The 22,594-nt window shown below is 36.9% G+C and overlaps 1 protein-coding gene across 3 annotated transcripts in view; it reads left to right on the plus strand.

Moving 5' to 3' along the window:
* Positions 1 to 22,594, plus strand: part of KNTC1 (kinetochore associated 1) — a 63,428-nt gene that overhangs the window by 19,126 nt on the left and 21,708 nt on the right. For all 3 annotated transcript variants that reach the window (XR_006730739.1, XM_045534913.1, XM_045534912.1), the window contains 23 exons: positions 610 to 721; positions 1,809 to 1,952; positions 2,168 to 2,224; positions 2,318 to 2,419; positions 3,827 to 3,946; positions 4,038 to 4,181; positions 5,189 to 5,287; positions 5,914 to 6,017; positions 6,159 to 6,258; positions 6,637 to 6,771; positions 8,001 to 8,120; positions 9,687 to 9,759; positions 10,370 to 10,437; positions 12,425 to 12,705; positions 13,123 to 13,295; positions 13,743 to 13,840; positions 14,357 to 14,495; positions 14,996 to 15,052; positions 15,545 to 15,708; positions 16,474 to 16,578; positions 19,523 to 19,651; positions 20,309 to 20,425; positions 21,611 to 21,720. Coding sequence is in view for 2 of the 3 variants with exons in the window: in XM_045534913.1 (XP_045390869.1) it covers positions 610 to 721; positions 1,809 to 1,952; positions 2,168 to 2,224; positions 2,318 to 2,419; positions 3,827 to 3,946; positions 4,038 to 4,181; positions 5,189 to 5,287; positions 5,914 to 6,017; positions 6,159 to 6,258; positions 6,637 to 6,771; positions 8,001 to 8,120; positions 9,687 to 9,759; positions 10,370 to 10,437; positions 12,425 to 12,705; positions 13,123 to 13,295; positions 13,743 to 13,840; positions 14,357 to 14,495; positions 14,996 to 15,052; positions 15,545 to 15,708; positions 16,474 to 16,578; positions 19,523 to 19,651; positions 20,309 to 20,425; positions 21,611 to 21,720 (2,751 nt within the window). In the remaining variant the exon portion in view is untranslated. The remainder of the gene's footprint in view (positions 1 to 609; positions 722 to 1,808; positions 1,953 to 2,167; positions 2,225 to 2,317; positions 2,420 to 3,826; positions 3,947 to 4,037; positions 4,182 to 5,188; positions 5,288 to 5,913; positions 6,018 to 6,158; positions 6,259 to 6,636; positions 6,772 to 8,000; positions 8,121 to 9,686; positions 9,760 to 10,369; positions 10,438 to 12,424; positions 12,706 to 13,122; positions 13,296 to 13,742; positions 13,841 to 14,356; positions 14,496 to 14,995; positions 15,053 to 15,544; positions 15,709 to 16,473; positions 16,579 to 19,522; positions 19,652 to 20,308; positions 20,426 to 21,610; positions 21,721 to 22,594) is intronic.

A 22,594-nucleotide genomic window follows, 5' to 3' on the forward strand; every position in this document is an offset into this window, starting at 1 on the left:
CCACCATGCCTGGCTAATTTTTCTGTTTTTTTGTAGAGACGAGGTCTTCCTCCTGCCCAGGCTGGTCTCAAACTCCTGGGCTCAAGCAGTCCTCCTGCCTTGGCCTCCCAAAGTGCTAGGATTACAGGCATGAGCCACTGTGCCTAGCCAATATAATGTAAAATTAATTTTTAAAATATAGAGAGCATATATTAAAAAACTTACTTATTTAGAAATTAAAAATGCCTGGAATCCCAGCTACTTGGGAGGTTGAGGTAGGAGGATTGCTTGAATCCTGGAGTTTGAATCCAGCCTGGGCAACATAGTAAGAACCTGTCTCAATAAAAAAAAAAACCCGATAAATAAATATTAAAAATAATTGTTTATATGTACGGTGATTATCTGAGAAAGGCCCTGCAAGAAGACACATGGCTGTGGGAAAGAGTTCTATGGGTCTGGGATAAGAAGGAAGCTTGCTTTTCACTATGTAATCTTTGGAACTGTTTTTTTAACTTGTCTTTTAACATGATGAGGAAAACCGACTAGTTAAAATGCACAATGATATCCATTTGTAAAGTGTAACCTTAATTTTTTTTTAAACTAACTTTTTTTCTCTTTGTGTTTTCTCAGTTGTAGTTCTTGGATTGAATTTCTGAATAATGAAGATGATCTTAAAGATATTTTCTTACAGCTAAGAGAAGGAAACCTTGTTTGTGCACAATACCTTTGGCTTAGACATCGGGTAACACGTTTTGCATTTTTTTTCCTTAATGGCTTTATAGCTCCTGAGATAGATGACTGATTCTGGACACTAACAGGGTGGCGAGTATGACTGGGTAATAGAATGTTTTCAGATTGTTTCATAAAATATGACCTACCCCAGAGGAAATTGTCCTCTGGTGATATTAAATCAGAGGAAGTACTACGAAGATACACTGGCATCTTATTTTATCTCATCATTAAGAGTCTAGCTTCTTGCCGGGCGCGGTGGCTCACACCTGTAATCCTAGCCCTCTGGGAGGCCGAGGTGGGTGGATCGCTCGAGGTCAGGAGTTCGAGACAAGCCTGAGCGAGACCCTGTCTCTACTAAAAAAAATAGAAATAAAAACAAAAAAATTATCTGGACAACTCAAAATATATATAGAAAAAATTAACCGGGCCTGGTGGCACGTGCCTGTAGTCCCAGCTACTCGGGAGGCTGAGGCAGTAGGATTGCTTAAGCCCAGGAGTTTGAGGTTGCTGTGAGCTAGGCTGACGCCACAGCACTCACTCTAGCCTGGGCAAAAAAGTGAGACTCTGTCTCAAAAAAAAAAAAAAAGAGTCTAGCTTCTAATCTTAGCTCAAAAGGCAACATTTTGTTACATTATTTATTAGTGGCATTGGTGGAGAGAGTGTCCCTACTGCAGCTCAGATTGTGGTCAAGGTTTACCCATTAAAATGGCTGATCTGAATCTCTTTAAGGTTGCCTGATGTTGACTTACAACCTTAGGTCCAAAAAGTAGCATCTTGGCATGATGCCGTTAACAGTTGCATTGCTTGTTGGGATTTGCACTATCTCCTCCACTTATGTTTTCCTTAGAATGCTATCTCTGCTGATTCCTCTGCTACGTAATTTATTATTTGATACTCACTGCCATGAGATTTCATGAAAAGTGTGGCCCCCAACTAGAATCATTTATATAGTATAAATCTCCTTCAGCACTCATTATTAAATAAGTAGGGTATTCCGTGAAATAACTTCATACTGCGTCTTTGCCAAACTTTTGTTTGAGGCTGTCAGTTTAAATTTGTTGGATATATCTTAATTTCTCACTCCTTTTATACTTTAGGCAAACTTTGAAAGCAAGTTTGATGTGAAAATGCTTGAGAACTTGCTCAACTCAATTTCTACACCAGTCTCTTTGCAAAAACTTTGTCCATGGTTTAAAAATGATGTGATCCCATTTGTGAGAAGGATTGTACCTGAAGGACAAGTGAGTTACTTTCAGTATTTCTTCTCACAATGGTTTAGTATTATTTTTTATCTTTGATCATTGAAGATTAAGTCAGGTCAGGTTATCACCAGTCATTTAAATTAACGGTTAACTAATACCAGTGTTAGTTAAATGTGTCTCTTTTAAAAGATGATTGTGAAGGTTTTTAGTTATTCAATTGAGAATTTAATTTTTAAATGATATGCCTATTTCAGAAAATTATTGCAAAATGGTTGGAGCAAGCAGCCAGGAATCTTGAATTAACTGATAAGGTAACACCAGTTCAATTAACATTAAAAAGACATTTTGCATACTCCCGACAACATAAAACATTTGTTTCTAATGGCCTATAATATTTTTTAAAGGCAAACTGGCCAGAAAATGGACTTCAACTGGCAGAGATATTTTTCACAGCAGAAAAAACTGATGAGTTGGGATTGGCTTCCTCTTGGCATTGGATTTCCTTGGTATGATGTGAAGAATGGATTTTTAGTAATGAAAACAGTCAATTTATGTTAAAGGGCTTGTCTAAACGTATGTAGAGAAAAGTATCTGGAAATGTATCCACTTCTTAAATGTCTTGTTTTTATGTTCTGTTTATTTTGTGCCTTTCAAATCCACATAAAGGAAAATTTGCTTTTTTTCCTTTCTGACATTTGTGACATTTGTGTCTGACATCTTCCACCCATTTTAATGCATTGTTTTTCTCTATTGAACCACCCAAAGGGGAAACAGTATATAGATGTTCTCTAAAGTAGTATAATTGGGATTTTCTGCATTAGCAGCATTTCACAATCCTTTAAAAGAATAAACCTTAGTAATGCATTAGAATTAGCTTTCAAAGGCTGCATCAATCACGTCTCCTTTCATTTGAACTAGTAAGCCACCCCTTCGCCTGATTGAATCTCTTAGAAATTCTAACAGCCATTAGGGCTAAAGTGTCAATGTCAATGATTTTTTTAAAGGCCAAATTGTAAAAAATCTGGGACATTCTGACAGTCTGAAAAAATAACAGAGCTAGAGGGGAACTACGATCAGAATATTGATTATACTCGAGGTTCATAAATGGAATTTATTATTTGGCTTCTAAATTTATTAAGTTTATCTCTTTTCCCCTTCAGGTTTCTAAAAACTAGAAAGCATTCATTATACTGAAAAATGTACATTCTTGTATTTTAAAAAAAGCTTCTTAGGAGTGCCATAATTTGGTTTGTAAACTAATATGAGACTTGTCAATATAATCTTACCTCTGAAGTATTACGTAGTTTAGTACCAGCAAATGTGACCTTGAAAGTAGTATATGTTATGAAATTGCATTTCATTCCTTAAATTTCAGGACCCAAAAAGAAATAATAAATTTCCTCCTACTTTCTGATATAGCAGATTCATGTTATTAATTATTCCTACTGATTATACTCTCTTAAAATGTGAATTTTTTCTATTCCATAAGTTTTAAGCAGTCTACTGATTGATCATTGCAATGTATATTTCCATATCAAAGTTTTTTTCTCTTGCCAAGTAAGATACTACTTTGCCTTTTCCCTGTTAGCTGCCTTTTATCAATATTGAAAATCTATTCCTTGAACAGAATTTTAGAAAATGTTATAGCTTTATATCTTATCCTGACCTATATAAATAGTTGGAACATTGAGAGCCATCTGTTTGTGTACCTAAGTGTTTTTGGGTTCTGAAAAAAATACTGTAGTAGTATTGTTGTTTTTTCTATTTTTGGTTTTTTTTTTTTTTTTCCTTAGAGAAAGAAAATTTCTTTCATGGTTATTTCTTATTTTATCTGAAATAATTCTGACTCCATCTATTTCCCTTCTCATACTTTTATTTTATATCTTTAACAACTTTTAACCCTTTTGTTTTAGAAGGATTATCAGAACACAGAGGAAGTATGTCAGTTAAGGACTTTGGTAAATAACTTGCGAGAGTTGATTACATTGCATAGGAAATACAACTGCAAATTGGCTCTCTCTGATTTTGAGAAGGTAAAAGTCTGGGCTCATCAGAATTATTTCTTATATTAGATCCAGTTATGGCTCGAGTCTGCATTTAAGCCATATTTCTTTTGGCATCCAGGAAAATGCAACCACCATAGTGTTTCGAATGTTTGATAAAGTACTGGCCCCAGAGCTTATTCCCTCCATCCTAGAGAAGTTTATAAGAGTTTACATGAGGGAACATAACTTGCAAGAGGAAGAACTTCTTTTGCTGTACCTAGAGGTAACTTTTTCTTTAGATTTAGTCTTATTTCTTGGATCTATGCAGTTTATCTTTGTATTAAATGTTGAACTCTTTAAGGAATGTCATGCTTTACCATGAGGACTTATGCAGCATATTAGTTAAGAATGTGGGTTAATTCAGCTTCTAACTGACTGAGGCCCTTGAGCAAAAGAGGATATTAGGCCTTTCTCCAGAGCACTATTGTGAGATAATAGGAGTATGAGCTCAATACTTTTTTTTTTTTTTTTTTTTGAGACAGAGTCTCGCTGTGTTGCCCGGGCTAGAGTGAGTGAGTGCCATGGCGTCAGCCTAGCTCACAGCAACCTCAAACTCCTGGGCTTAAGCGATCCTACTGCCTCAGCCTCCCCAGTAGCTGGGACTACAGGCATGTGCCACCATGCCTGGCTAATTTTTTCTATATATATATATTTTAGTTGGCCAGATAATTTCTTTCTATTTTTAGTAGAGACGGGGTCTCGCTCTTGCTGAGGCTGGTCTTGAACTCCTGACCTCGAGCAATCCCAGAGTGCTAGGATTACAGGCGTGAGCCACTGCGCCCGCGCCCGGCTTTTTTATCAACATTAATATGCTGCAGTAATCTTATTTGTAGATTCTTCAAGCATGTTTCCTTCTTAGACTTTCTATACCTTGTAAAACTGAAAGCTAAACTTCTAGCAGTTTTGTATTTTTTGACCATTGTTTAACATTCATGACTAATTAGAACGTTTTGGGGTTTTTTATACATTCATAAAGGCTATTTATTTAGATCTATCTGTGTGTTTACTTTTTTTTTTTTTTTTCAAAGACAGGGTCTTGATCTGTCACCCAGGATGGAGTGCAGTGGCGAAATCATAGCTCATTGCAGCCTCAAACTCCTGGGCTCAAGTGATCCTCCTGCCTGAGCCGTCCGAGTAGCTAGGACTACAGGCACAAGCCACCATACACAGCTTTTTTTTTTAATAAGAGTTTTTAATTTTTAATAAACCTGTATGTTTATCCTTTTTTAGGATTTAGTCAAGAGATGTAGCTCAAAGTCCACGTCACTCTTTGAAACAGCATGGGAAGCAAAGGCCATGGCAGTAATAAGGTGTTTGTCTGACACAGATGTAAGTAAATAGTGACCATTTGGGTTTCCCTTTTGAGCACTGGATCCTTTCTTAAAGCTTTTCTTCTGACCGTAAAAGTAACACATATTTGTTAAGCAGAATTTGTGTAGTTTCAAAAAGGCATAAAAAAAAATAAAAATCACCCATAATTCTATTTTCTTTAATTATGGAAAACAAAAAGTAAACATTTTCTCATTCCCACCCCCCGAAGAACCTCCCTGGTCAGTTGGGTGCATATCTTTCCAGGCTTTTCTGTGGTTATACAAACAAGGAGACATTTTTTTAATATGTTGTAATATGCCGTTATTCTGACTTCACATCGTTATTAGTTTACCATTATAAAATATGAATAAAATCATGAAAACTGTTTTCAGACACAGAGCCTGTAGAGAGCAATAAAGCTGTATGTCTTAGCATGCAAAATGCCCTTCCCAATTTTTCTAAATAATAAAATTGCTATTTGTGTGTGAGAATTGGAAGAAACATATGCTTTTGCCATCAGTAGATGAATATTCTCAAACTACCTTATGGTCAACGTAAGACCTCGGCTGTTTAGGCAGTGTCGTTAATTTACATGAAACATGAATCCAAGGGCTATTGGTTGTCTGTGCTGTATCTCTTTGTAGCTCATATTTGATGCTGTGCTTAAGATAATGTACGCAGCAGTGGTTCCTTGGAGCGCAGCTGTGGAGCAGCTGGTGAAACAGCACCTGGAAATGGACCATCCCAAGTAAGATTACAATTTTTTTGTGCTTTGGGTAAAGCTCTTATTTTAAGTTGACATTCGTTTACATTTTTATATTATTTACTATGTCCCATAGTGTTTCATAAAAAAGGTAATCCATGTTAATATCCATAAACTTGCTTTCAGAGTCAAGTTGTTACAGGAAAGTTACAAGTTAATGGAGATGAAAAAACTCCTACGAGGCTATGGAATAAGAGAGGTGAATCTCTTAAACAAGGAAATAATGGTAAGTACAGTATCTGAAGTGTCTTTTTCCCTTTCCTTCTATTGCTAGGGCAGCTTGGGAAGCTAGGTGAGGATTGTATTCTAGGAGGTTATTAGAGCTAGGTTTTCCGCTGCTTTTCTTTTGTTAGATACAATGTTTATAGGGTGTTCAGTTGTTTATGACAGTATGAAGGGCGACAAATGATAGATTAAGAAGCTAAAGAATAAAGAAAATGACTGTCATGTGATTCAGAATATAAATCATGTTTTAATTTTTCATACAGTTTATTCTTTTACTGAATTATTTTAATTTTCTGGCCACTTTGCCCTAATGAGCAAATGACTTATAGAGTCTCTGAGATTTCATAACAAAGAGATGTACATACTGTCCCTGTTTCAGAGAGTGGTCAGATACATTCTCAAACAAGATGTCCCATCTTCTCTAGAAGACGCTTTAAAGGTGGCCCAAGCGTTTATGCTGTCTGATGATGAGATCTACAGTCTAAGAATTATTGACCTAATCAATAGAGAACAGGTACGTAAGTTTTGTATTGTCATTTTGTATGGCTTCTTTGTTAACGAAATCCTTTTTTTCTTTTTTTTTTTTAATAGAGACTGGGTCTCACTCTTGCTCAGGCTGGTCTCAAACTCCTGAGCTCAAGTGATCCTCCCACCTTGGCCCCCCAGAGTGCTGGGATTACAGGTGTGAGCCACCATACCCGGCTACGTGAATCCTTAAAAGTTACTGAAACCCATCAAACTGTCCAAACAGATATGCTCAAAATAAAGTTGTACCAAGATGAAAACATAGGATATTGTTTACTTTTTTCATATCTGTGGGTTCTTTAAAAGTATTTTGTGAATAGGTAATAAGCTTTCATACCCTGGTAGTTAATAAAACTCAGACTCACATTTTCTATATGTTGTAGGATCCTTTGATTCCAGAATGGGGTGTAGGTTTTCTTTCTTACGTTTTTTATATTTTTAACCATCTTTATTTTTATATAATTCTGTAACTATAGGTATGCCTAAGAATTAAACAAATCTTCAGTACCAAGGGTTGTCTTTTAAATTATTTTATGGTTTGCTGTTATAAGTTTTCAGGTGGCCAGGTGCAGTGGCTCACACATGTAATACCAGCACTTTGGGAGGCCAAGGCAGGAGGATCGCTTAAGCCCAGGAGATTGAGGTTGCAGTGAGCTATAATGATAATGTACTCTAGCCTGGGTGACCCTGTCTCAAAACAAAACAAAAAAAACCCCTGAATTTTCAGATTTTTAAAACATTGAACCATAATTTGTTTTTTAAAATGATGTCTTTTCACTTTATTTTTTTTATTTTTATTTTTTTTTTGAGACAGAGTCTCACTTTGTTGCCCGGGCTAGAGTGAGTGTCGTGGCATCAGCCTAGCTCACAGCAACCTCAGACTCCTGGGCTTAAGCGATCCTACTGCCTCAGCCTCCCTAGTAGCTGGGACTACAGGCATGTGCCACCATGCCTGGCTAATTTTTCCTATATATATTTTTAGTTGTCCAGATAATTTTTATTTCTATTTTTAGTAGAGACGGGGTCTCGCTCAGGCTGGTCTCGAACTCCTGACCTCAAGCGATCCACCCGCCTCGGCCTCCCAGAGGGCTAGGATTACAGGCGTGAGCCACCGCGCGCGGCCTGTCTTTTCACTTTAAATAGGAAAGAAAGAGGTAAGTCCAAATTGTTCTTTGCGGGTACCAACTGTTTTTTCTTCCTTTCAAACACTGTTCTTAGGGTGAAGACTGTCTCCTTCTGTTGAGGTCTTTGCTTCCTGCTGAAGCTGAGAAAACGGCAGAAAGAGTCATCATATGGGCACGATTGGCCTTACAAGAAGAACCAGATAATTCTAAAGAGGTGAGATTTTCACTAAATAAAATATAAATAAATCCAATTTTCATAGATATTTATCAATAGGATAGAAAAGATGGACTTAGAAAATGTGAAGTTCTACATTTCTTACTGCTAGAGTGGCCTAAGGTAAAAATTCCTCTAAATTTATTACACAAGAAAAAAAAATCAAATATGGCTGCTTTGGAGCAGTTGCTTGAGCCCACACAGAATAACCTAGGATCTCCAGATTAGAAGAATTACTTGAAGTAGCTGTTGTACATAAAGGGTTTTTCACAATGCCTTACAATGTAAACAGTGTTTCGTATTGTATAGGACATAATTGTTGCTGTTAAATAGTAATGTCAGCTACAGAACTAACGTAAATATAAATAATCTTAGAACACTGAAACTTAGAAATGGTTTCAAGAGAGCCTGTTTACTTCTTCTTTTTGTTTTTTGCAACAGAGTTTCACTCTGTCACCCTGACTAGAGTGCAGTGGCATCATCATAGCTCATAGCAACCTCAAACTCCTGGCTCCAAGTGATCCTCCTGCCTCAGCCTCCTGAGTAGCTTGGACTATAGTCACAGCCACCATGCCCGGCTAATTTTTCTATTTTTAGTAGAGACGAGGTCTCGTTCTTGGTCAGGTTGGTCTCGAACTCCTGAGTTCAAGCGATCCTCCCGCCTTGGCCTCCCATGGTGCTAGGATTATAGGCATGCCACCTCATCCAGCCCAGTTTATTACTGCTTTACAGATAAGGAACCAAATACTTAATTTATCCAGGATAGTTGGGTTTTTAAGCCCTTGGGGATAGATACCTCCCAACTTCTCTCAGCAGTCCATTTCAATAATTTTTTTTCCTTTAGGGAAATGAGTTTTTTTTTTTAACACCTAGTATTTTTATGCTCTTAATAGGCAATATGCACTAGGTTAAATACTTGAAATACATTATCGACTTCATCTTCACAAAAAAGCTGTGATATAGTTCCTATTGTTAGCTCTTTATATATTAAGTTCAAAAACTAAAATATTAAGATAAATGACCTTTTCAAGGTTGTTAGAAGGTGGAAGAGCCTCAACTCAAACTATATAATACCACAATCTGTGTTCCTAACCACCAGCTTGAACTGCTGCAGTAGTGAAAATATTTGAATATTTTAGTTAAACTTTCTCATTTTTTCTTCTCTTTTTTTGAAAAAAAAACTTTAAGAATAATTACTGGCAGATAGTGATTATTTATTAGACTTCTGTTTTGTTTTGTTTTTTAACTTTTCCAGAGAACTTTTCCAAATGTTTTTTCAAATAGTAAATAACTAAACAAAAGACAGTGTCATTGAAAGGTTATTTGGGAGAGTTGCACATTCTGTGGTATTTCCAAATTGTATATCTAAGAGTCTACCCTGCAGTTTTTCAGTAAGACTCATTTAGGGTCTTTGTGTTGGTTGCCCAACTCCTCCTAACACGGACCTCTCATTTTTTAAACAACTTTAATTGTTCTAATTCTGTGGCTTCTGTATGTGTGCTTGTATGTGCACTACAGAAGTGGTCAATAAAGGTGGTCAATTTCACTTTGCATTTTTCTTTTTAGGACAAGGCCTGGAGAATGTCTGTAGCGAAGACATCAATAGACATTCTTAAAATACTACGTGACATTCAGAAAGGTAGTTTCTACCTCTGTTCCCTTACCTTGGTTTGGTTCCAAAGCTCATCCTTTTCAGAAAGGGGCATTGATGGCAGCTGCCATACCCGCAGTATTTCTGGCTCCGATTGTCTGTATGGATCTTAACCATTTTTTTCATGGAAAATCTTTTTTGCCTTATTCTTGTGTCAGTAGTATAAGAACAGAAGCATGTAGAATCAACCTTTCATTTGTTTATATGCTTCAGTGAGCTATTTAATGCTAGACTAGATTTCTTTGCTGCCTTGCACTTGCTCATTTTTCCCATTTATCAGTTGGTTATGATCAGGGAAAAGAAAAATCCATTTAAACTTGAACTTAGATAAAACAGTTAAGAAAGTATCTCTCAGGGGGAGGGGAAGCTACAATATTTTTCAGAAAAATAGCTTTCTCTTGTAACTTCCCTTTTCTACCTCCAGAAAGAATAATTAGATTTCTTTTTTCAAATTAGATTTATTTTTGTATGTCATCTGAAAAGAACTACTGAAGACTTGAGATAAGAGAACCAAAGCTAACTAAAATGTTAGCTTTTAAAAATTCCAATAATGTGGGGATTTGTAAGTCTGCTATAACTTTTCAAAATTTAATTGCAGACAATCTTCAGAAGAAGGACGAATGTGAAGAAATCTTGAAACTATTTAAAGTGGTTGCTAGCTTACAGGTAAAGATGTTGAGCTATATCGAACGTTATTATTAATATTTGACCAATCAGTGTATTTATTTCTCCTTAAAATTTTCTGCGTTAGCCTTCAGGGACTTCAGATACTCGTTATCCTTCATTCTCTCTCTCTCTCCCTGTCTCTTTTTTTCTCTCTCTCTTTCTCTCATCAGCTTTATTGAGAGAGAATCCATATACCCTACAATCCATTCATTTGAAGTATGTAAGTCAACAATTTTTGGTATGTTGCATTATTTTTAAAAGTCACAGTAAAATACATATAACAAAAAATGTTCCATTTTAACATTTTTCCATATGCAATTCAGTGGCATTAATTACATTCACAGTGCTGTCTATTTTTCATCACTCTAAGCAGAAACTTTGTAGCCATTAAACAGTAACTCCCCATTCCTCTCTTCTCACAGCACCTGGTAGCCTCTAGTCAACTTTCTCTCCTATGAATTTGCCTGTTCTGGCTATTTTATATAAGTGGAATAATACAAGTAAGAGTGTGAAGAGTGCTGCGACCCAGAAGTTGGAAACCTGCTGTATTAGACGATAGGATTATTTGTGAAAAGCATCTGGGGAGTGAGCATAAGTTAACTTCTCTATGCTCTTCTTAAATTTGAAAGTTAGACGTATTTTAAGGCAATGACTTTCATCTTGGCAAAGTCATGTATATTTATCATGCTACTATTTTGGGGGGCATTTATTGTGCCAGGTCTGGTGTATATCTGTAATCCTCACACCAGCCTTGGAGGTAGCCCTGGTCTTTGTTCTGTAAATAAGGAACCTGAAGCTCAGTAATCTTAAGTAACTTGCCCAGGATCTTATAGCCGATCACTAGAGCCACCGTTGAGACTGTCTGATTTCAACACCCTTGCTGTTCTATTTAGTATGCTCACTAGCAGTAAACAGCTAAAATGAGATTATTAAAAAAGACATATACTGTAAAACTCATGGGATCTATTGATCAGACACAGAAACTGCATTCCTCTGGGAAAAGATGCATATTGAAAGAAGAGGAACCTCTTGGTGGATTAATCCTTTAAAAAGAAGACATTCAATCACTCTTATGTTTTGTTTATTTTTGTACAGACAGGATCTCACCCTATTTCCCAGGCTGGAGTGCAGCAGTGTGATCATAGCTCATTGCAGCCTTGAGCTCCTAGGTTCAAGTGATCCTCCCATCCCAGCCTCCCAAATAGCTAAGATTATAGGTGCATGTAACCATGCCTCGCTTAGAAACACTTACTTTTCACTCTATACTCTTTTAAACTTTTTTTTTTTTTTGGTGAAAGAATTAATTCTTTATTGTTCATAGTATATAGTACAGAGTTAGGTTTTTTTTTTTTAAATTTTAATTTATTTAATTTTTTTTTGAGACAGAGTCTCGCTCTGTCGCCCTGGGTAGAGTACAGTGGTGTCATCATAGCTCACTGCAAACTCAAACTCCTGGACTCAAGTGATCCTCCTGCCTCAGCCTCCCAAAGTGCTACAATCACAGGTGTAAGCCATGGTGCCTGGTCTTTTTTTATTGGGTCTGAGAAATAAGTTTTAGGTCCAGAGTTAACAGCCAACCAGGAGTTATAGAAAAGAGCAAAGCTGAGTTCTTCAAGCCACCAGCACAGAATCACCAAAACATAATACTCAATTCCTCTCTCTTTCTGTTTAGGGCCCCCCACAACAAAGAATTATGTGGCCCAAAATGTTAGTCATCCTGAAAATGAGAAACCCTGGTCACGGTCAATGTTTCCCTATTTTCTGAAATTTTTATAATATTGTTAATTTTATGACTTGAAACATAAAGTCTTAAACTCTTAATTTATGAAGAAGTAGTCTTTGAGGGAGAGGTGATAAAGAAAAGTTTAAAAGATAATGATAATCCTCATTCAAGCACCAGAGACAGAAAAAAAATAAAGATTTTTTTTTTTAACAATAGATAAACTAAACAAGACTTGGGCCTTTGCCTTGCTTACCTTTGCTACAGGAGAACTTTGAGGTCTTTCTTCCGTTTGAAGATTACAGCAATAGTTCCCTGGTAGCAGATCTCCGTGAACAGTATGTTAGAACTCATGAAGTTGCACAGGCTAAACACAAACCCAGGAGCACCCCAGAGCCCACGGCTGCTGAGCTGAACAAGCTGAGCATCGAATCAAAGCTGCACAGACAGGCACTGGCCCTGCAGGTGTCCAGACAAGAGCTGGAGGCAGAGCTGACCTTGAGAGCCTTAAAAGACGGGAATGTCGAAACAGCACTGAAAAAATGCAGGTGACGTCCCAGATCCCCGAATTGCATAGCTTGTCTGAAAGTGTAATAACATTTACTTGCTTGCTTTCTTCAATAGTAAGGGTAGAACCAGTCGCACTTTTTTTTTTCACATAAGGAATTCTTAATTTCTTGCCCTGAGAGCCTATTTTGGGCCTCTGTGTCAGAAAGTAGTAGCGTCAAAGGCAAGTAATGAATACTGCAGAGTTAAGTAACGTGATCATTAAATTTAGGTTACTGTGCACTTCGACATGTGATGGTATCCAAAGTAAGGTGAAAAACAAAGTGCACTATATACCATGAAAACATTTTAGAGACATTTTATGTGTTGATGATGGTGGTTATATATTAATCCAAGAAAGGCACATGCATTTACTTTCAATATGAGTATTCTAACTGCCAACACTTCCTTTCCTGCAGAGATTTGTTTAAGTATCACTGCAATGCTGACACCGGGAAATTATTGTTTCTGACATGTCAGAAGCTTTGTCAGATGTTAGCTGATGATATCCCAGTGACAGCACCCGTGGGAGTGAACCTTCCTTCTGAGATACATGATCTAGCATGTCAAGCCGCCACCATCTGCAGTCCAGGTGACAAGATGTATAATATACATAGTTTTGTATTCTCAGGTTCATTTCATTCTTGTCTCCCAAATGCTGTCTCTTTATACTCAAACAGTACAGTAACTAGACGAGAGATAGTATCACCATTTTACAATGGGACAATTATAATTGATTGTCTTTGGGGATTATTGTTGTAAAATGTTTCAGATATTTCAAAATATTAACAACTGACTGTTGATGTTTTTCACTTTAGTAGGATTGTGAAATTCTTTGCTTCCCCATATCTGATCTGATCTTTTAAGGCAAGTTTAAGAAAAAGGTTGAACTGTATTATTTACAATAGTCAAAGCTATGTTGAAACCTTTCTACCTACTTTGTGGCCTTCCTTAGAATTCTGAGTGGTAATTATAAAAAGATTGTTTTCATTGGAGACATGAAATATGAGTTTAATGATTTCTCTCCATTTTCTCTCAGATTTTTTACTAGATGCTTTAGAACTATGTAAATATACTTTAACAGCAGTAGAGCTTTCAAGACAATGCCAAATGGATGACTGTGGAATTCTAATGAAAGTAAGTTACTTTTGAATTTTTTTTTCCTTAAATTCCCTGGCAACCATGATGTGCCATTTTTAAATCACTTGCACAGTTTACAAAAATACTGAATCTATCTCTTATGTTTTCTTATTCTAGAGCAGAAAATTTGTTCTTCATTTTTGTTTTTTTATAGTAGAGATGGGGTCTTGCTATGTTGGCCAGGCTAGTCTTGAACTCCTGGCCAGGACTGGCCTTAGCCTGTAATCCCAGCATGAGGCACTTCTCATTTCCAATCACATTTATTGGCTTTTATTTGTACTGTCTTTTAAAACACTGGGCTTCAGACAAGACCTCTTGGGCATGATCCTTCTGTTAGAATTTAATATAAAATGACATTTTTATAAGCGATAGACCAGAAGAACCACAGTACATAGTTGTATTTCAAAACTGTTTGGCACTAATATATCTGATTGTGGATTCTGCTTTGTGAAGATGACATCTGTGTTATGCAATGTCCTTAATTCTGTCCTTTCCGTATGATTTGGTATGTAGACTGCTTTTGGAACTCATAAAGATCCGTATGAGGAGTGGTCCTACAGTGACTTCTTCAGTGAAGATGGAATTGTTCTTGAGTCACAGCTGGTGCTACCAGTTATTTATGAGTTGATTTCATCACTTGTGCCTCTAGCTGGTAAATCTTACTTGTGTCGTTACTTTGTATGTCTTTCTGCTTTATGGGAATTCCAACTGAAGAGGTTTGGAACCAGTAAGACACACAGTGATATGTGTATTATAGGCAGTGTTGAGCAAAAGAGGCCAGATACAAAAGACTATATACTGTATGATTTACATAAAATACAGAAACAGACTAGGACTAAGCTGATGCTGTTAGAAATCGGGGTAGTTGTTGTCCTTGGGGGTAGTCAATGACTGGAAAGGATGAAGGGGGCTCTTGGGGTGCTGGTAATATTGTGTTTCTTGATCTGGGTGCTGCTCCAATCAGCTGTGGACATTTATCAAGTTGTACACTTACCTGTGCATTTTTATGTTATGTATATTTTAATTTTTTTAAAACAGCAGTTTGCTTTAGATTATTTGATCATAACACAATATTTAAATATCTCTTGAGTTTATGTGCTTTATAAGAGAGTTATTTTATTTAGTGTTACTTAATTTATTATTCTCTTGTAGAAAGCAAGAGACATCCCTTGGAGTCTGCAAGTTTGCCGTATTGCTCTATTAGTGAAGGTATTCGACATCAGAAATGTATATAGCATTGTTTTAAGATTTTATAGATACACAGTTACAGAAATTCCTTGATTTTCTGAATATGAATCTGACTTAATGTCCTTAGCGTAATTATGTAGTTATTGCTCTTCCATTGCTAGTCATCTAAAAGGTTAGGAGATTGTGCGATTTATTTTATGAATTTATTCATAAATTTTAGTCTTCCAAATGGAGAAATGGTTTTTGTCAGCTAACAATTTAAACATCTCAATTAAAATAAGCACATTATAATCAAAGTATCTCATTATCTAGTGGACTTAGTGATTTTCTCGTTTAAATCAAGCCTCATATTAACTCTCTCATTAACTTTGAGAGTGAATTCTGTGACTAATACCTGCATTGGAGAAGTATGCTGTCCCTGAAAAGTTTTCTATGATATGCTCTTTCTTTGCCTATAAAATCTAAATATTAAAATCCTTATACTCAGATGAAAATCCTTTTATCACTTTGCAGGCGATGGCCTTATTTTACCTGCTATGAATTCCATTTTTGCCCTGCTTCAGAATCTTCAGGAATCTAGCCAGTGGGAGCTGGCCCTAAGATTCGTAGTTGGTTCATTTGGTTCCTGTCTTCAGCATTCTGTGTCAAACTTCACGAATGCCAGTTTAAGTGAAAAGGTATAGTTTTGAGAACAAATACTTGGAATTTGGGTGAATACAGATACAAAAGCACTGCCAAACAAAGGAATTGGGAGTTCACATTACCCTATTGGGCTCTGTAGCAAGGAAATTGACAGTCTGTCAGATTTAAGAAACATTTGTTGAGCATCTGCTAAGATTCCAGTGTAGTTCAAGGTGTTTGCACGCAATTGCATACTCACTTTTTACAGCAACCCTGACAGTTCCATTCTGCAAATGTGGGAACTCAGATTCAGGGAGGTAAAATAAGTTCACCGAAGTTTTTTAGGTTGTGGTAAGTCTTCACACACCAAGCTCAGTGCAGTTTTGTCTATACCACATTCGGTCACAAATATCTCTCTGCTGTTTCTTTTGTTGTTGTCCAAATTATTATAATTATTTCCTGATAGCATCATTGGTGAGATTCTGGAAGACAAACCACCTATAGATACCTTGCTTATGAAGCTGGTCTCAGAGGGAATTGTCTTCATTTCTACTACTCTGCTGATATTTATTAAATGCTGATTCTTTTTTTAAATCAACTTTATTGAGTCATAGCTTTCAAAATTAAAATGTGCCAGGTTTAAAGTTCATTTTTGCCCCTTCTCGGGCAATCTCCCACCCCCAGTTCTAGCTTAGTGATAGATTAATGCTAATACTTTTTGCATATAATGATGAATTTTCAAAGTTGCATAATAGTTAAGAAGAGTTTTCAGAATGATACATAGACATGGACCTAAAGATTCTTTTGTTCTTTTCTAAAAGTTATTTGGACAGACCACATTAGTTAAATCAAGGAATGCTGTTATGGAATTGAAAGAAAAAGCCAGTATGTTTATCAGGGAAAATGCTACAACACTACTGCACAAAGTAAGTATTTGTTCTTGGTTTCTCGGTAAAATCTTTTTTTTGTTTTTTTTCCCTCGCCTTTTACCTCAGTCAACTGTGCATGTGATTCCTGGTTCCATACAGTAGTGTTTTACTCTTCAAAAGCCTCGAGAACCTGTATCACAGCTAATCGTGGTATTTTTTTTATTATGGTAATTGACATTCTATGGAGCATTTATGAAATGAGTAGTCAGTCTTTCCCACTTTTGTCCCCTGATTTTAGTTATTTGTTTTATGGATTGAAGCGTTACAAGGATCCTAGCTGTATGTTGTTTCTATGCCAGACATCCTAATTTTCCATTAGCCTTTATTTTTAAAAAAGTTCTAATAGACCTTTTTATTTCTTTCTTCTTCTTCTTCTTCTTTTTTTTGGTTTCTTTCTAATACACTTTTGGTGAAAAAAAGGTTTGCATTGGGCATTTAGTTTCTATTTGTCAGATTACTTTTTTTAAAACGGAAATAATTTCAAAGTTTTAGACAATTTTTAAGAACAGTTCAAAGAGCTCTGGTATACCTTTGTTGCTTCATCACTTGCTGGCTTGTTCTCTTTATATAAAATCATTTTGTATTTATATTTATATATATATATATTTTATGATCATTTAGGAGTAAGTTGCATACATTATGGCTCTTTACCCCTAAATATTTCAGTGTTTGTTTCTTGAGAATAAGAACATTCCTGTACACAGCAGCCGTCATCAACTCTGTTAAATTTAACAATGATACAATACTCATATTTACTGTCCATATTCCAATTTTGTCTGTTTACCCAATAACGGCCTTCCATAGCATGTTTGCCACTTCAGTACAAGATCCAGCCTAGCATCATGTATTACAGGAGTCAGCAAACCACAGCCCGCAGGGCCGGCTGCCCACCTGTCTGTTTTTGTATATAAAGTTTTATTGGAACACAGCCATGCCTGTTCATGTGCACACTGTCTCTGCCACAAGGGAAGAGGTGAATAGCTGCTATGGAGGTCATATGGCCTGCAAGGCTGAAATATTTGCTGTTTGGCCATCTAAGAAGTTTGCCAACCTCTGACATACTACATTTAGTAGTCATCTCTGTAGTCTCCTTTATTTTAATCTGAAAGTCTTTACTATAATCATCTCTTTTCATCTGAGGTGTTTACTGTTCTAGCTGCAAAATGACGTCAGGGCCTGGCAATAAACTGTGTGTTTCTCTTTGCAGTTCTCTGGATCCTGGATCTTTTTCCTTTACTTCATGGGAAATCTTTGACATTATGTGCATAGATTTTTCTTCCATTTCCTTTTTGTATTAGTGTCTAAAGGATACTGATTTGTGACTATAATGCCATATTTTGGCTTCTGAGGCTCCCTCACAATATAAGATGAAAATTTTCTTGATCATGAGTTTTGTGCCCAACTCATCACTGCTCTATTTTTAGTTCAGTTAGTTCTAAGCCCCAAATGTTAAATTTATTCACTCAATAATGTTTTACTTGTCATTAAAAAAAACACATAACAGAAAATTTACCATCTTAACTATTTTTAAGTGTATATTCAGTGGTGTTAAGTACATTCACATTGTTGCAAAAACAGATCTGCAGAACTTTTCCATCCTGCAAATCTGAAGCTCTACCCCTGTTAAACCGTAAATCCCCTTTTTCCTCCCCTAGCCCTCAGTAACTACCATTCTACTTTGGATCTCTATGAATATGACTACTAGAGATACCTCATTTACGTAGAATTATATATTATTTGTCTTTTTGTGACTGGCTTATTTCACTTAGCATAATGTCCTCAAGGTTCATCCATGTTGTCACTTGTGACAGGATTTCCTTCCTTTTTAAAGCCAAATAATATGCCATTGTGTGTATACCACATATTGTTTATCCATTCATCTGTCGTTGGAAGCTTGGGTTGCTTCCACTTCTCAACTATTGTGAATAGTGCTGCTATGAACACGGTGTGTAAATATCTTTTTGAGACCCTGCTTTCAATTCTTTTGGGTACATACCTAGAGGTGGGATTGATTGATATATGATGTGGTAATTCTATTTTTAATTTATTGGAGGACTTCCATACTGTTTTCCATAGCAGTTGTACCATTTTACAATCCCATCAACAGTGTGCAAGGGTTCCCCTTTTCTCCATAGCCTTGCTAATAAATAAGGTGAGGACTAGGAACTGACCGTCGAGTTTGGCCCCGGAGGTCACTTGTGACCTTTGTGAGAGCAGTTGGTGGAGTGTTGGGGTTGAGAGCCTGTGGGGACTTGGTCCAGGAGAGCCTCACGGGGGGAATCTTCTGCAGTCATTTTCTTTAAAGGGGAGCAGAGAAATAGGGTAGGAGCAAGAAGAGGTCAGTGATTTTGTTTTTAAGATGAGAGATAGAGTATTGAGCCACAAAAGAGGAAAAGCTAATGGTCGTGAGACAGAGTGGTCTTTGGTAGGAGCAAGGCTTTAAGTAGATGAGAGGGGCTGGGGGCTGGCGAACATGCAGAGGGTTGGCCTCAGGTGGTCAGGGACAGTCGGAGACTGGAGGGAGAGCGAGTACCCGGGTGCGGGTACAGGGGCTGGTGGATTTGGTGGTGGGAGGACGAGGCAGCTATCTTCCAGCTGCTTCTGGTTCCTCGGTGAGGCAGAAAGTGAGATCCTTGGCTAAGAATGAGGAAAGGGAGGGGGTGTTGGAGATGTGGAGAGAGGGATGGAAGAGGCCGGCGGGAGAGAAGGGTAAGAGTTCTGTGCCCTGTGGAACCTGTTACAGTTGCTTTCCTTAAATTTCTGATAAAGGACATTAAACCCAAGCAAACACATTGGAACTGTGTTACTATAAATAACTTTTCATGAGACACTTGTTCTTTCATAGTGTCTGTAATTCAATTTAGTGATAAATAAGCCTTCAGATACTTAATTCTGTTTTGATTGTGAGGAATTTGCTTCTTCTGATGTTTTCTTCCCGTAGGTATTTAATTGTCGCCTGGTGGATATTGACCTGGCCTTGGGTTACTGCACTCTCTTACCCCAGAAAGATGTGTTTGAAAATCTCTGGAAGCTCATAGATAAAGCATGGCAGAATTATGACAAAATTCTGGTAAGCCCTAAGGAAGCACACCTTCAGTTCTAGAAGTATTAAATATTTTGGGGGAGAAATGAAGTTGGCTGTGCCACCAGGTCTTAAAGGTTTAGTAGAAGAGATGTTTGAGCAAACTCACATGCCTTCTACCAGCTTTTGTTTAACTAGTGGCAAACTGGTGATTGTGTATGTGAGTCAAAAGCACTGCTCAACCCAAAGAATTACAATGTTTTTTATTTCTTAAAATCTGTATGCACAGGTTCAAATCCTAACCAGGAAGGAAAAAAGAAAATCTGTACATAGCCTTTGAACTTCACATCTTATACTCACACTACTGTATTTGAAACCCTAGACCCTGAGTCAGTTCTTTTGTAGGACAAGTTTAACAGATTGAAAACTTCTCTCGGATGTTGTTTGTTTTAAAACTTGCCTTTTGTGGGGATTTTGCTTACAAGATGACTAAAATTTGGCCTTTCATTATAGAGGAAAGCCAGATGAAATTCATGGCATCATACAAAAAGCTGAATTCCCTAAATGTTATATGAGAAGTAATGACTGTGTAGAAAGCAATATGTAAGGAAAGGTTATGATTTTTATTGTTGGGTTTCATGTAAAAGGTGTTAGAAGAGTTTATTCCATATGCAACTGAACGTTAATTCTATTTTGCTTTTTTAGGCACTATCTCTGGTGGGCTCTCAGCTGGCCAGTCTCTACCAGGAAACAGAAATGGAGCTCAAGTTCCATGAGCTCAGTACTGATGCCCGGTGGGGTATTCGCCTTGGTAAACTTGGAGTGAGTGTTGGTACTGCTATTGTCAATTCTGATAATTACCCAGTTGGAAAATTTAAGATAAAGATCTCATTGTCCTTTACTTTTGGGAGGAGAATGTATGTGCACTGGCTCATAAATTTTTATATTATTATATATTATATGACACATATAATATATAATTATATATTAATATAAAGTTATACTAAGTATACATATTGGTGCTTGCAAAGAAATAAGGATCTTTTTGCCTCATTTCCTTTTTTCTATATTTTTGAGGAGATTAAAAGGGGCCCGACATTTTCAGCTGCTTAGCTTTCTCATTTATGGGTATATTTCTAGTATCAGTTGACATTTATGTTATTTCAGGCCTAGCCTTTAGCCTCATACTTTGGTTTTCTGCTGCTGTTATTTAGTTAAAGGTAATATTAAAATGTATATACAAGTATACTGTGCTTCAAGAACTGCTATTAATAGTAGGCAAAAGTAAATATCCCTTATTTTTGACTTTGCATCAGATCTAGGACTTTTAGTGAAAAAAGAAAAAGAAAAATGACTTAGCAAAAGAATAGACAAAAATATTACCAAAGATGTAAACCATCTTATTTTATTTTCAAACAGTTGGCTTATCAGGAAGGTAACCACTGCAGAAATGGTATATGTTTTGAAGCCTGATTTCTATGTAGTAATGGAACTGGTGTTCCGCTGACCCTAACAACCAAACTTCATGGATGAAGAGGCAACAGTGTAGGGTGGATCTACATACATCTCAAATCTCAGAACAGTGGTTGGGTTGGGTATAAAAATAAAAGTTGGAGGAACTATAGAAAAATTTTCCTTTTAACCAAAGGGTAGGCAGGGCGCAGTGGCTCACACCTGTAACCCTAGCACTTTGGGAGGCTGAAGGGGGAGGATGGCTTGAGGCCAGTCTGGGCAACATAGTGAGACAGAATCTCTACCAAAAAATTCAAAAATTAGCCGAGCGTGGTAGCACATACCTACAGCCGTAGCTACTCGGGAGGCTGAGGCAGGAGGATTGCTTAAGCCCAGGAGTTTGAGGTTCAGTGAGCTGTGATGATGCCCCTGCACTGTAGCCAGGGTGACAAAGTAAGACTGTGTCTCCATTAAAAAAAAAAAAAAGATAGTAAAAGGGTAAGTCATAATGTTGCCCTTGTTTATAGGGTTTTATTTTGCTGTTTTTATTTGTAGATTTCTTTTCAACCAGTTTTCAGGCAACACTTTCTCACCAAGAAAGATCTCATTAAAGCACTTGTGGAGAATGTAGATATGGACACAAGCCTTGTTCTGGAATATTGCAGGTAATTCCTTAAACTTCAATGGTATTTTTGCTGTGAGCTTAACAAACTGGTAATCGTTGCTGTGAGAACACAGTAACAAAGATGATTATTACAGGGTCCACAGACCTCCGGTATTTTCTTTGCTCACCCCTAAACCGAGCAAATCCAAAGCTAGATTAATTTCTCTTATGGTATCACCTTTTTAATTCACTGTTTAGTGTTTGCCAGACTTGCCTCATGGAAAGCATCACCTGGGGCACTTGACTGAGAATGCAGATTTCTGGGCCTCTCCCTGGCAGTCACAGCTGACTCAGCCGCTCTGGACTGAGGCCTGGACATCTCTGATCTTTAACAGGAGCTCTGGATGATTCCTGTGATCAGAAAACTTTGGAAATATTCTTCTGTGTAATTAAACTTCTAAATCAGATCAACTTAGCAAAGTAATCTTAAATTAACAAGTAATGAGAAGCATGATTTAGGGAGAATTCCTAATTTCCTATTGAAAAACTTTGTAAGCAAATGTAAAAACCTAAATAATACAAAATGTGTTATTTATAGATTCAGCTGACTTTGATGAGTAGGAATAAATGATTTATAATTTACATCTCAGATGCTTCTATCTATTAAATACGAGGACTCATTTGCTGGTTTCAAAGTGCTCTCGCATACATCATCTCATTTAATCTTTATAATTTTTATTGCATATTAGTGCTGGTTGATACATGGGAAAACAAGCCCCTCTTATGACCTACTCAAGGTCAATTGTAAGTGACTGCTTCTAAATACTAAGAGTGCTGTAATCCCCGTCTGATTTGTAACAGAGCAATGGAGTCTGAGTTACTGATAATGAAGCAGCTTAGTGCATTTCCTATCCCAGGCAGCCATCCAGTTCTTT

This window comes from Lemur catta, chromosome 21 (genome assembly GCF_020740605.2).
Source record: "Lemur catta isolate mLemCat1 chromosome 21, mLemCat1.pri, whole genome shotgun sequence".
Classification (NCBI taxonomy): Eukaryota; Metazoa; Chordata; class Mammalia; order Primates; family Lemuridae; genus Lemur; species Lemur catta.